At 37.9% G+C, this 12,388-nt stretch overlaps 1 protein-coding gene across 1 annotated transcript in view; it reads right to left on the bottom strand.

The window, feature by feature from the left end:
- The window catches only part of LOC114458063 (glutamate receptor ionotropic, kainate 2-like), a 73,321-nt gene extending 60,989 nt beyond the window's left edge, over positions 1-12,332 (bottom strand). Inside the window, exon 1 of the mRNA XM_028440307.1 lies at positions 12,132-12,332. Within this exon, the coding sequence (XP_028296108.1) occupies positions 12,132-12,255 (124 nt within the window). The 5' untranslated portion in view covers positions 12,256-12,332. The remainder of the gene's footprint in view (positions 1-12,131) is intronic.
- Positions 12,333-12,388: the final 56 nt, after the last annotated feature.

Here is a 12,388-nt window from a genome sequence, read left to right as displayed (position 1 = left end):
TTAAATCTACAATTTTAATGAATGTTTAGACTTATTCTTACAGTGCTGGAGAAACAACTGAGACTTTAACAAGCAACAGTTGTGTCATTTTATATTTAGGTGTTGAGAAAAGAATAATTAATTAAGTACAGCATTCTGTTTAAATATTGTGGAGGATTGGCAACGACCCTGATACTGAAAATGGCCTTTTTTGCTTTATAAATAAAAGAAATAATACAACAACAACCACAAAAAACTCTGTAGTCTGGAACATTCATGTCAAACAAGGTTTTGTGTCATTGTGTGCAAAGACACGGATGCCAGGGGACGTGGAGAAAAAGGACTTGATCAAAAAGAGAGAGGACAAAGTAGTAGAGACAAGCTTAGAGCCAAAAGGGACACGAGGGACGCGTGGAGAGGAGGGACAGTGAAGGACAAAAAGGAGGAAATTGGGGTGGGGAGCGAGGGAGAGGTTAAAGCAGGAAAATTGGCAGAAACTTCCTATTCTGCACGATAAATTGTTGCCGAAATTGCTGCGCTGAGTCAAACCGTCTCCTCACGTCCCCGAGACAGGTTGTGCAAAACACAGATATAGATGTCTATTATAACTAAAGCTGGAGTGAGCTCAAGGTAAATCATTGTGCCCACGTCAGGAGAGACGAGAGTTCGGACTGAAGAAAGAAGAGGAAGAGTTTTAGAGGTGACGCACACGGGGGGGAAATCTATGAGCAAAGAAACGAAGAGAGAGAAGCTGAGAATAAAGAGGTCACTGGAGGCAGATAAAAGACACTCAATTAAACGAGTGAATGGATGGACTATTAGACCTGAACGGACACCTGCACCCCTCGCCTCTCCCTTAGCCACGGGGCAGGAGGATATCAGATCCTGGTTTGGATTCATCAGCCTCCCATCAGTGCTGTGTCATTGTTTTCTGGCTTGTTCTACAACAATGCTTGTATTGTGTTCGTCTTCTTGTCAAAACAGAAGCCTTTTGGGAATTGGAACAGATAACATTACAGAGATACCAAAGTCAAAAGAAACCAGTGGTGATTTAATATATGTTGGTTTCAGAATTTCCAACAATTATTGAGACTAGTGCAGTGTCCGTAGGAAGTATGTATCGCTATGGAAAAGTGGGAGGTTAAGTAGCTTTTTTCATGGATGGCCAAATGAGGTTGTGTTTGAAGGTGGGACATCATCACTGTAGAGGTAGGACTGATGACGTCATCAATGTAGTGGTAGGACTGATGACGTCATCACTGTAGTGGTAGGACTGATGACATCATCACTGTGGCAGTAGGACCAATGTTCTAATGTTATAACTGATGACATCATCACTGCGGCAGTAGGACTGATGACGTCATCACTGTAGAAGTAGGACCAATGTTCTAAATGATGCATCATCGCTGTATAGAGCTCGGACTGATGACATCATCACTGGGTTTGTTGACTCAGAAGGTGGGGTGTGGTGGTGGGGCGTCCAAACAAATCCAACGTTGCACACCCTTGAACACAAGCAGCAGCCATGTTGAAATTCTCAGGTCAGTCTGATTCTGATATACAGTATTTGAGGAACACACACACACACACACACACACACACACACCACACACACACACACACACACACACACACACACACACACACACACACAAACACAAACACACACACGCTGACAGACAGAGATTCCTTGCTTTTATAGAGTGATGCTGCAATGTGCTAACTTGCAGGACTACAAATGAAAACTAGCCTATTGGCTAACTCTGGCATATTCTACTGTTGAGCTGTTATGTTAATATGCACTGTCCTTGTAAATAAATCAAATCTCTTTCTTGACGGGATATTCTTTACCTTCAGGGTAGGAGTATGTCTGTATTTTCACAAACTCCAACTGAACAAGACCCTCAGCCGTCACATACACACTAAACACTAAGAAAAAAAACATATGGACTTAACTGTGGACCTTGTGGTACTCCGCAAATAACCCAAAAATCCATCATTAAAGCTGCTAGGGACAATAATTTGTTTAGCAAATAAAGAAATCAACATATTCAAGATATTTTGCTTGAAAACAAAGATCTAAAAGGTTAAAATAGCCATTCGAAAATTTTTGATCTCCACTGTAAATTATTGCTTATTGGCAGTGATGGAAAAGTTTCATGCATTCCACTGTTGGATGTAGAGTCCTTCATTCTTTCAGTGATTTCTTGTGTTTGTCCCAAAAACTCTGCCAAAGTGACTTCCCAACACTTTCTGGTGTTTTCACGGACTGAAAGTTGTGGTAAAACTATGGTGAATGTTTATTTTTGGAGTTCACACTGAAAGATCTGAATCTGGCCAAAAATTGAATATCTCATAGATTGAGGTGATAATGGGAATATTTGGAAACAAACTGGAACAAAAATGGTGTCAAGAGAATCAGTTTCCTTTTTGGCTAGCAAAGAAACCAAGTAGAATGAAGTAAAACATTTTTATGCCTCCATCTATGTGACTTTACATCCCACAATGCAATGCGCAAAACTTTTGCAATCTTGTCAGTGAGAAAGTCTTAAAGTGGTGGTGACCCAAGCAAACTTTCTAGTGGCATTTTGAACCTTGTACATCTTTTTCTCGACAAATGATCTTTGATTTAGGCCAACACTCTATCTTAGCTTTAACAAATTATGTATCAATCTTTTTTTTCTCTTTCATTTTTTTCCCTTACATGTACCATGATTAAAAATAGATACAACAAATAGTGAAGCTTTTTTTTTTAGAATGTACAGTATCTTCATTGTAAACAGAACTTATCATCCAACGTCTCGCTTCAACAAATAAACACGTTTTGTACAGGGATACTGTATTTCAAATTCCATTTTTCGATTCATCATGTATCTGAAAGCACAACATCGGAGACATACACATATACTTCTAATTCATTCAGCCTTTAGAAAGAACTAAAAGGAGAAAAAATATTTCCCATTGCAGGAGAAGACGTTCTGCACAGCCCCGGCACATTGTGGACAATAGAGCGTCACGCTGACTCAAAGAACATGATTTTAAGGAAGTCTGCGGCAAAATGTCCTCCCACAGAGCCCATTTCCCCTCGTGTCCTTAGTTCACACAGAGCAGCGTTCATACATCTGACAGGCTGTGCTGTCAATGGGAGCTTAGAGTCTGCCTTCTCCCTCTCAGCCAGCTGCTCCTTTCCTCCTTCCTCGCCCTCCTCCTCTTCCTCTTGCTCCTCTATTCATCTGGCTAGAGATGAAGGTGAATCACCACATCCTAACCTGATCGGCTCCCTTGCATCATCGCCAACACAGCTGGAGGGCATTCTGCGATCGATTGACTTCAGGATCTGATGTAGTTGGACGTTGATGCTTTCATTCACCATCTGTGAGCCTTCAAACTCTTTGCGTGTGTATTTGGTCTGTGTGGTAGGGATTGCTTTTAAATGTATACCAAAATAATAATATGTATAAAAACTTTTTTTTTTCTCTTATAAATTCACAGATATGCCCTTTAGCAGAGACACATCCAACAAATGGCAATTATTGGCCAAACACGTCATTAAATTACAGAACAGATGCTCCCTGGCTTTCAAAACAACCGCTGACAGGTTTGCTTCTGTCTAATAGAGCCAAACAGTCATTTTAATGCGTCTATAAGATAAATTGTGACACTTTTAGCTTCACTACGGGGATGTGCATTTTTCTAGCAATCAGAAATAAAAGAGCAAACACTTCATGTGAATAATAATCATGGTCTACAATAAAAGAAAATGAACAGTTTCCAGCATGGTGCGTATATAACACTTGCTTTTAGCTACAGTGTGAATGTTTCACAGATGGGAGAGTGTGAGGTTTTTTTTTTTTTTTTTTTTAACTTTCTTTGGTTAAAATTACATTTTTTTTGGTTTTTCCCATTAATTCATTATTTTAACAAAAGAAGAGGGATTTGGATTTAATCCCACCATTTTGGACCATGCTGTACATGTGCACGCAATGGACAGATATCAGGTAAATAACTATATTTTAGGCTTAGATTGAACACATTTCTATTTTAAAAGAGGGCACTGCGCTAACCCCCATCAAGTGCCAAATCTCTTCTATGCCAGATATTGGCAGTTATCTGGATCAGTGATCCTTATCATGGTACTATGATCATTCACACTTTAAAGACTTGGAAGAAATGTAATAACTGTATCGTTATTAACGGAGCATCCCAATTTTATTGAAAAAATCTGAGTGAAAAACTCAATCTGGATCCAAGTTGGATTCAGGTTGTTATTGAGGAACCAACCTGATATTGCTGAGTCAATTTTCATAAATATCATTATTAAGAACTGAGATTTGAATTTTTTGAATTGTCGTCAATGATGAGAGATAGGGATTTTTTGTTTTTTTGAAACTGATCCACTATCATTATATTGAATCTTTGGTTATAATTTGGTCAAAATCCATTTAGTATTTTTGACATAATCCTGCTAATGGACAAACGATTAAATATTACATTCTGGTGAAAACATTACCTCGTTTGTGGAGATAAAAAATTAGGGCTGAACGATTTTGGAAAATAATCCAATTGCGATTTTTTTACTCAATATGGCGACTAAACAATTTAAGATGTATTTAAACTTTAAATAAATATAAAATACAAATTTTAATGCACAGATTACAACAATAAAGCAAACAAATCTGTGGCTTTACCTCTTCAACAGGTCTAACTCACGTCACGTTTCATGAAACATGTAAACATGTGGACTGCACTTCTTAAACGCTCTCTGAACTTAACAGGACAGTACAAGACAGGACAAGTGAAAAATAAAAATAAGAAATTGCAGCCTTTGCGATTAGAAAATCGCGTTTTATGATGTTGCGATAATATCGCAATTTATCGTTCAGCCCTAGTAAAAAATGCCTTTGTCTTTGGGGGAAGACATTGTACACACGGCTTGTCGATGCTAATCTGTTTACATGTTTTCGCAGCACACACTTCAATCCTCTCTGTCTCTTTCTGCAGAAGCCATCAGAAAACAGTAATAAAAGAGCACAACACAGAGTGGGCTGCGAGTGAACTGCTCTGAGGCAAACTAATCTATCTTTACTCTGTATCTGCCGGCCTCAACACTCACTGTTTTTCTTCTCACTCACACTTTACACCGACTCTCTCTCTCTCTCTACTCTAACAAATTTGTTTTTCTTACACCTCTCTGAGGCTTCGGATTCTCCTTTTTTGTCTTTTGTATGAGAAGAAATGCAAGATGAATAGCTTCCTTTAGAACAGTGATTCCCAATCCTTTTTTGTCCCGTGTACCCCCTTTACATTTTTGTCAAATCATGTGTACCCCCCTTCATATCATAAGTACCGCCTCCTTATTTGCATATACTTTTTCAGGGCTTTCCTAAAACCCTTAAATGTGCTTCACAAGGCTTAATCTACAATTTAAAAACAGTGAGTGTAACTTAAAATGGAAATTATTATTATTTTTTAAATATAATGCAACTTTTAAGTGATTACTTCAAAGATAAATAAATATGGTCTCTTTTGTAAAATGTAGCTAATTTTCTCCTATAGTCAGAACAGAAGTGTAATAAAATGGCCTCTTCAGCTTAAAATACTCCTGTTTCAATAAATTACAAGAAAATATAGTATTTTATTGGGCAATTACTACTACTAAAGGAAGGATTTTTTTTTTTTAATTATTTGTTAAATATTTCTAAGAACCCCTTGCAATGGCTCCTGTACTCTTATGGGTACACGTACCCCTGTTTGGAAACCACTGCTTTAGAATAAATAAAGGGGAAACCTAAGTGATAATATTACAGATTACAATTAAGAAACAAACTAAAATAGAGAAACAAAAAAAAAACACAGTTCCAACATGTTTTCAGTTTGATTAGCGAGATTACAACGCTGTGCTTTAAAAGCTACAATTGGCTACAACTGTCCTCCCTGCAAACAACTGCAAACTGCCTCTTCGATGTGAATAATCTTTTCAAGCGCCGCTAGTAAATCTCTGAAAAGCTGATTTAATGCAACGCACAACGGGAAAACTAATTTCATACCTCACAGATATTTGCCATTTGAAAATGGCAAGAAACGTGCGCCCTGAATTAATCACCAGTGTGTCTTTTGTAACTGAGGCATGACATCGAGACCTTCAAAGACCCGGGACTGTAAACACGTTTGGAAATCCATCTCGATAGCTCTCTGCTTCAAACCCATGTGTGGTGCTGCATGCTAATGTGAGACATATCTCCTCTTTGTTCTTGAAACCCACGGTGGATATTTTTAAACCATGGAAATCATTTGCCAGCAAAGATAGTTTCATAATTCCGTAAACTATGCTGGAGCCGAGTGAAAGAAGATTTCAAGCAGCTTTGTGCCCATTTAAATGTGTGTTTTATTTATTTATTTATTTTCTCTGTTAAATTTGCTGGCATCGGGCCAGGGAACAGGGTGTTATCCATAATTCCAGCAATCCTAAACTAAACTCCAGCTGGGTGATAATTCAGGCTGGCAAAGAGAAACGCAAGTCAATTTACCAACATCCCTAAATACCTTCCACTCTACATGAGGCAAACTCAAAGCCAGCGGGCCAAATTCACTCATTCCTATACTATGTATCTGTGTCGGCTTCTCAACAAGAAACAATGGGTCATATAAATTTGTAAGCTAAAAAAAAAAAAAGCTTTGACTTTATTACAAAACTGTGTTTTAGACTCGTAACACATAAGATAAATAAGTCTCACTTTTAAATGACAAATGACCCAAACACCCATAAAATGTCAGAAAAACACACAAAAGGACAATAAATGTACACAAAACGAACAAAAAAAAACCCACGAAAAAACAACAAAAACACACAAATGACTGAAAACCCATGAAAAAATGACAACAAAAACACACAAAATGACAACAAAGATACGGAAAATAATCTCAAAATACACAAAAGGACAATAAATATACACAAAACGAACAAAAAATCCCAAAAAAAACAACAGAAACACACAAATGACTGAAAACCCATGAAAAAATGACAACAAAAACACACAAAATGACAACAAAGATACGGAAAATAATCTCAAAATACACAAAAGGACCCGCAAAACGTATTCAACAACAAAAAAGGAATCCACAAAAAACACAACAGAAACACAAAAACCAACAAAAAATGACATGAAAAAACACAAAACAAAAACAAAAATTCACAAAATGACTCAAAAACCAGTAAAAGGACAGTATTTAATACAAGAACAAACAAAACAACAACAAAAAGACTCCAAAAACACACAAAAGGTCAAAAAACTACTCAAAAAGCTGAATTCTTTTCAGTCCAATGACAGCAAATTTTGATTTAGTTTTAGTAAGAGTTTTTACTAAAATTCAACTTAGTTTTAGTCAAAATGTAGTCATCAGGACTATTTCAGTTATAGTCTATAGTTTTAGTGAACTAAATAGCATCTTAATCAACAAAATCTGGTAGAGATATAGTCGACTAAATCATAAAGTGTAAGAGTTGATGTGTTTCTTAAAAACAGCGTACTTTATATAGCGAGTTGAATGAAGTCAATGAGATTCTTGGGATTGTTTCCTTGTTTCATTTTGTTTTGTTGCTGCTTTTCTGAAAGACACATAATGAAGTATTTTTTCATATATCTAATTATAATATTTGACATTAAACCCCTGGGGTCGGATAACTTCTCTTTACGACGGTAGAATAGCATTTGTGGTGTGCACATTGATGCAGCAATAAGGTGGCAACAGCGCTGGTGGCTCAAAAAAGGTATGAAGACACTGATGTATTTTTTTTTTTTTTTTTAATATTGAGTTATCAAAACTTTAACACCACAGCATCGTAGATTGAATGATGTTGGATACGTGAAAGTCCACAACAATAAGCAGTATTTGTGGAACAGCATTTTAGTAAAAGGTTAAACAAATATCCTTTTAACCATGGATGATTACAAGCTACGAAAATACAACTACATCAGCTCGTCATCGTGAGAGACATGTTGACTTTTTAACCATAAGTATTTCCACATTTGTCCGCTTCGGGGGGAATATACGTAAAAGAGCATCTCTGAGTCTATAATGCTTTCAGCAGCAGTCAACAGCCTGGGGACACATGGCATCTGCCAATGCAGTTTGCAGATGCTGTTGATAGTGTTATCACTCACGCTCAGCGACACAGACCAACAGTAGGGGAAATTACCAATTTCTACTGTGTTAGGGAGTTCTCTTTGGTCTTTACTTTTAGAATTTATGGAATTTAATAGAAACTTGTTGGCAAAAATGTGTCATTTCGAACGAGATAACTAGTTTTACGTGTTAGTGTCTATACATTAAATCTATTTATCAAAAATCCTTATGCTTTGAGAGAAGTTGTGCGTCACACCAGGCCTATGACATCACAACCTTCTTGTGCGGCCAACTACCAACTACAGGCATTAAAGACAATTTATTTATTCAATCAATGCATAAATCCCTGATGTTCATCTATCGCAACGTCTTTCATTCTTTAAAGCTTTTAAAAATATTCAGACCCATTAAACCATTGTCCACAGACTGCCTAACCTTGGATTTCCTCCAAAACAGCCCAATCAATAATTCAAATACTAGTGTTATAATTGATCTGAGTTACAGGGAGTTTGAAAAACACTAAAATATTTACAGCATTTAATAATATGTCGCTGTACAGACTACGAGGGAACGCCCATGCACTAGGTCTGTGGCTGATTTATAGCAAAATCTTTGGACGGTCTGATTGAAAATAAGCTATTGAATAACATATCCAACCATGTGTAAAGTGCATATTGTTTTTTCTTTGTTTCTCATTTCATCAAAACAGGCTGAGAGACAGGAATAACCTTTTGCACTGGTTGTCTGAGTCCCTGAGCTGTGTCTGAACACAATATAAGGTTTCTCAAAGGGTAAGTGTTAAGTTATCATATAAAGTGCGTTCTTTCTTTTTTTTTTTTTGGTTTTTTTTAAATTACACCCAGTCTGTGATGCACCGGGTATGATTCTGTATCCTAATAGATCGCAACGTTGTAGCATTGGTAATGAAATAAATCACTTTAGTGTGTAACGTAGAACAGCATATTTGCCTGCAGCCGGTGGCCCAAACCAAACACTTGTTTTGTTTTTTTCTCTCCCATCTCATCCTTTCACTCAAGCACTTGTCGTTCTGCACAGCAAAGACTGATGCAGCGAGCACAAAAGGCTGACTGTGCTCTGGTGTTACAATGTAAGCATGTGTGTAAAGGTCTGAGGCTGACAGGAGAACAGTGGCTGCAACAATGTGAGCCATCTGTCTGTGCTGAGGGGAACTCAGGGGTGGGAAGGAATAGATAGACCCCAGGGGGCTGGGGTGGGGTGGGGGGGGGGGGGAACTGACCTCCTCATTTAGCCAGCCTCCTGCAGGAGAACCAGCTGGGATTATCTGCTGAGTAAGCACATCCTGCAGGAAGGGAAGGGCTCTGGATGAAGACCAATAAGCACCATAGTCTCTTGAGCCAAATTATCTTGCGCACACCCACACGCTCACGCACACACACACACACACACACACACACACACGCCTATTACTGCAGATTCCTTTACACCAGACATAGGCAACTGGTGGCCCTCGGGAACAAGCACTTAAACACAAAATGACCACAAAAACAACAACATATATAAAAGGACTTCAGAGACACACAAAATGCCAACAAAGTTACCCGACCTGACAGAAAAATACACAAAATGACACAAAAATAACAACAAAAACACACACAATGACTCAAAAAACACACAAAAAGATAACAAAAAGTCACCATATTGACGAGAAAATAGGCAAAAAGAATTCAAAAACACCAAAATGGCTAAAAAATAAAAATAAAAACGCCAAGAAAACCCACACAAAAGGAAACAAAGACAAAACCCTTTGTTTTTTTTCCTGTATTAAAGCTTAAATTGGTGTTTATTCTAAATTCTAACATGAATCTTGAAAATAAAATCCTGCTTTTCCATCCATTGAACCTGCCTTTTATTCTATTAAATTTAGCAGTAGTGATATATATATATATATATATATATATATATATATATATTATATATATATATATACAGTAAACTACAGACCACATTTTAGTTGTCTCCTAATTTTAGTCAACTGAACGCTATTTACATTTTAGTCGACTACAATTTATAGAAGATTTTTGCATTTGGTCTGATCAATGCGTAGTTAGACCACATGATCACACAAGTTCTGATTGGATTTGGTCCCATTTAGTTTTTATTAGCTGACGAAAATACCAATATATTTTGATACAGTTTTTGTTCACATGTGATTTTTTTTTTTTTTTCATTCTTCATAGTCTCACCACTGTGTAAAACAAAACTGTGATGAACATTTTTTAGTGAACAAAATGAACGGTGCTCGGCTGTCACAACACAAAACTATTAAAACCCAAATTACCAACCATTATACATCAAGCAATAAACAGCAGACCCCTTGACAGAGCATGTCGCACTAAAACTGGCAAAAACAAAAGCACTAAAGTGGGATCAGAAGGTGAATAACGTGCTTTTTGTTCAGCAACAGGCAGCCACACTGTCAGACAACCAAGCTGCTGTCCAAGGTGCTGAAAGATTGGTTCAGTGGCCTGTTTAGTCGCTCGGTTGGCTGCTTTGTATAGACTACAAATGGACTCCTGACTTATTATAGTCTCTTTCTTTTTTTTTTTTCCAGCTGGTTTGGCTCTGTCACTGCCTCCACCAGAAGAGGAAGGAAAATACCAAGCATGAAGTTTACCTCAGAGCAAAAGATCTCCGTGACATGAATCACATCTTATCTCGGTTGATTACATCTGTCTGACTACCCAACGCCACTAGCCTTGCAGTGGCAGGCTGGCTGCACAGGCCACATGTACAGTAATAGAGAGGAAAGTACAACAAGTCCAAGTTGGATCCTGTTTTTATTCAGAGTTGGAGCTTTGTTTAAAGCCTGTCATCTATAATTGCTCTACTTTATTATTTTTCTTGGAGATGTTGCCACCGTGTGCAAACTTTTCATATATCACTGGGACTTGCTGTCCCCTCAGGATTACGTCTGCCAGACAACGTGTGAGACAGGAAATCGCTCATTGGGCTGAGGATGTGGCAGGAAGACAAGCACATCCCGTTGCCATAGCGGCGGCTGCTGCGGACGCTGCCTGACTTTTAAAGAGGACCCTCAGGGGAATTGGGGAATTGTAAGAATGTGTTGTCAACACTTGATGACATCCCCTGTCAGGGAGGGGGGGTAGGTGGGTGGGGAGGGGGGTCTCCTGTCACTCCAAGATGTTCTTGTTAAAAGCAATTGAGAGCGACAGAAGCAGCCATTGTGAGAGGGGTCTCATTAAGTATGAAAGTCCCTGATTTTGACACAGAAAAGCACTTTTGGTGTTTCCATGATGCAACAATGCACTGAAGAGAAAACAGTGACAAAGCTGCATTTAATCACAATTAAAAATAATGGGCAAATATACTCACACTCACCCCCATCACTCACACGTTTGCCTCTGTACTCTCTTCTGCACCTGGAGCAACAATAACTTTTACATGTCAACCTGTAGAGTTTATTTTGTTTTAGAACAGATAATTTTTTTTTTATTTCCATTTACAATAAGTACAGCATGCTTTTTCACCTTGACGTCCTACTACAACTAGTAAAAGTACCGTAACTAATGAATTTATTTTTTCTATAGAGTGCATTCATACATATTTTATATTCAAAAATATATTTGCTTAAATATTTGGTAGTTTATTAATTGTCAACATGGATTTTTGTAGGAAAATAAGGTGACATTAATGTACTTTAATGTCAATGGGTGGGAAAAAAACTGTCTGGTGGTGTTTACACACAGGATGTAAAATAACTCATTATGTTGGAAATAAATTGTGAGTGAACTGTTGCTTCTGGCTTTATGTGCGTGAGTTTTAGTCCCAGAGAGTTACAGAGGTTTGTAGGTTAAGAGGAATAAAATAATCTGAATTCCTTATTCAAATCTAGCCCAAAAACCCACAATAAACCCAGTGATCTAACAGGACTGTACACATGAAACTATGGACTAACTCGTCTTCCACCAACAATGACTATAGGGCATTTTTGAAATATAAACACATATACAGTATACAATCCTTACCGAATCTTAATACGTGTGGCATCCCGCGAGTGGAACCAAGAAACAGCAGCAGAAACGGGATCAGCCTAAGGTTGGACCTGAAAACGAGACTGGTTATCATCAGATGATGGGAGGTAATCTTCATGTTGTTTAAAAAAAAAAAAAGGAATGCACAGCGGTTAATCCCCCCCACGGTGCGCAGGTTCGATTCCCCCGGGATTCTTCTACTAGTGCTGGGCGAATTGGGTTGAAGGCGGCCCTGGATGCGCAGGATCACG

Source organism: Gouania willdenowi, chromosome 24 (genome assembly GCF_900634775.1).
Source record: "Gouania willdenowi chromosome 24, fGouWil2.1, whole genome shotgun sequence".
Lineage (NCBI taxonomy): Eukaryota > Metazoa > Chordata > Actinopteri > Blenniiformes > Gobiesocidae > Gouania > Gouania willdenowi.
Note: the sequence above shows the minus strand (reverse complement) of the source record. Positions and strands in the feature narration are given on the sequence as shown.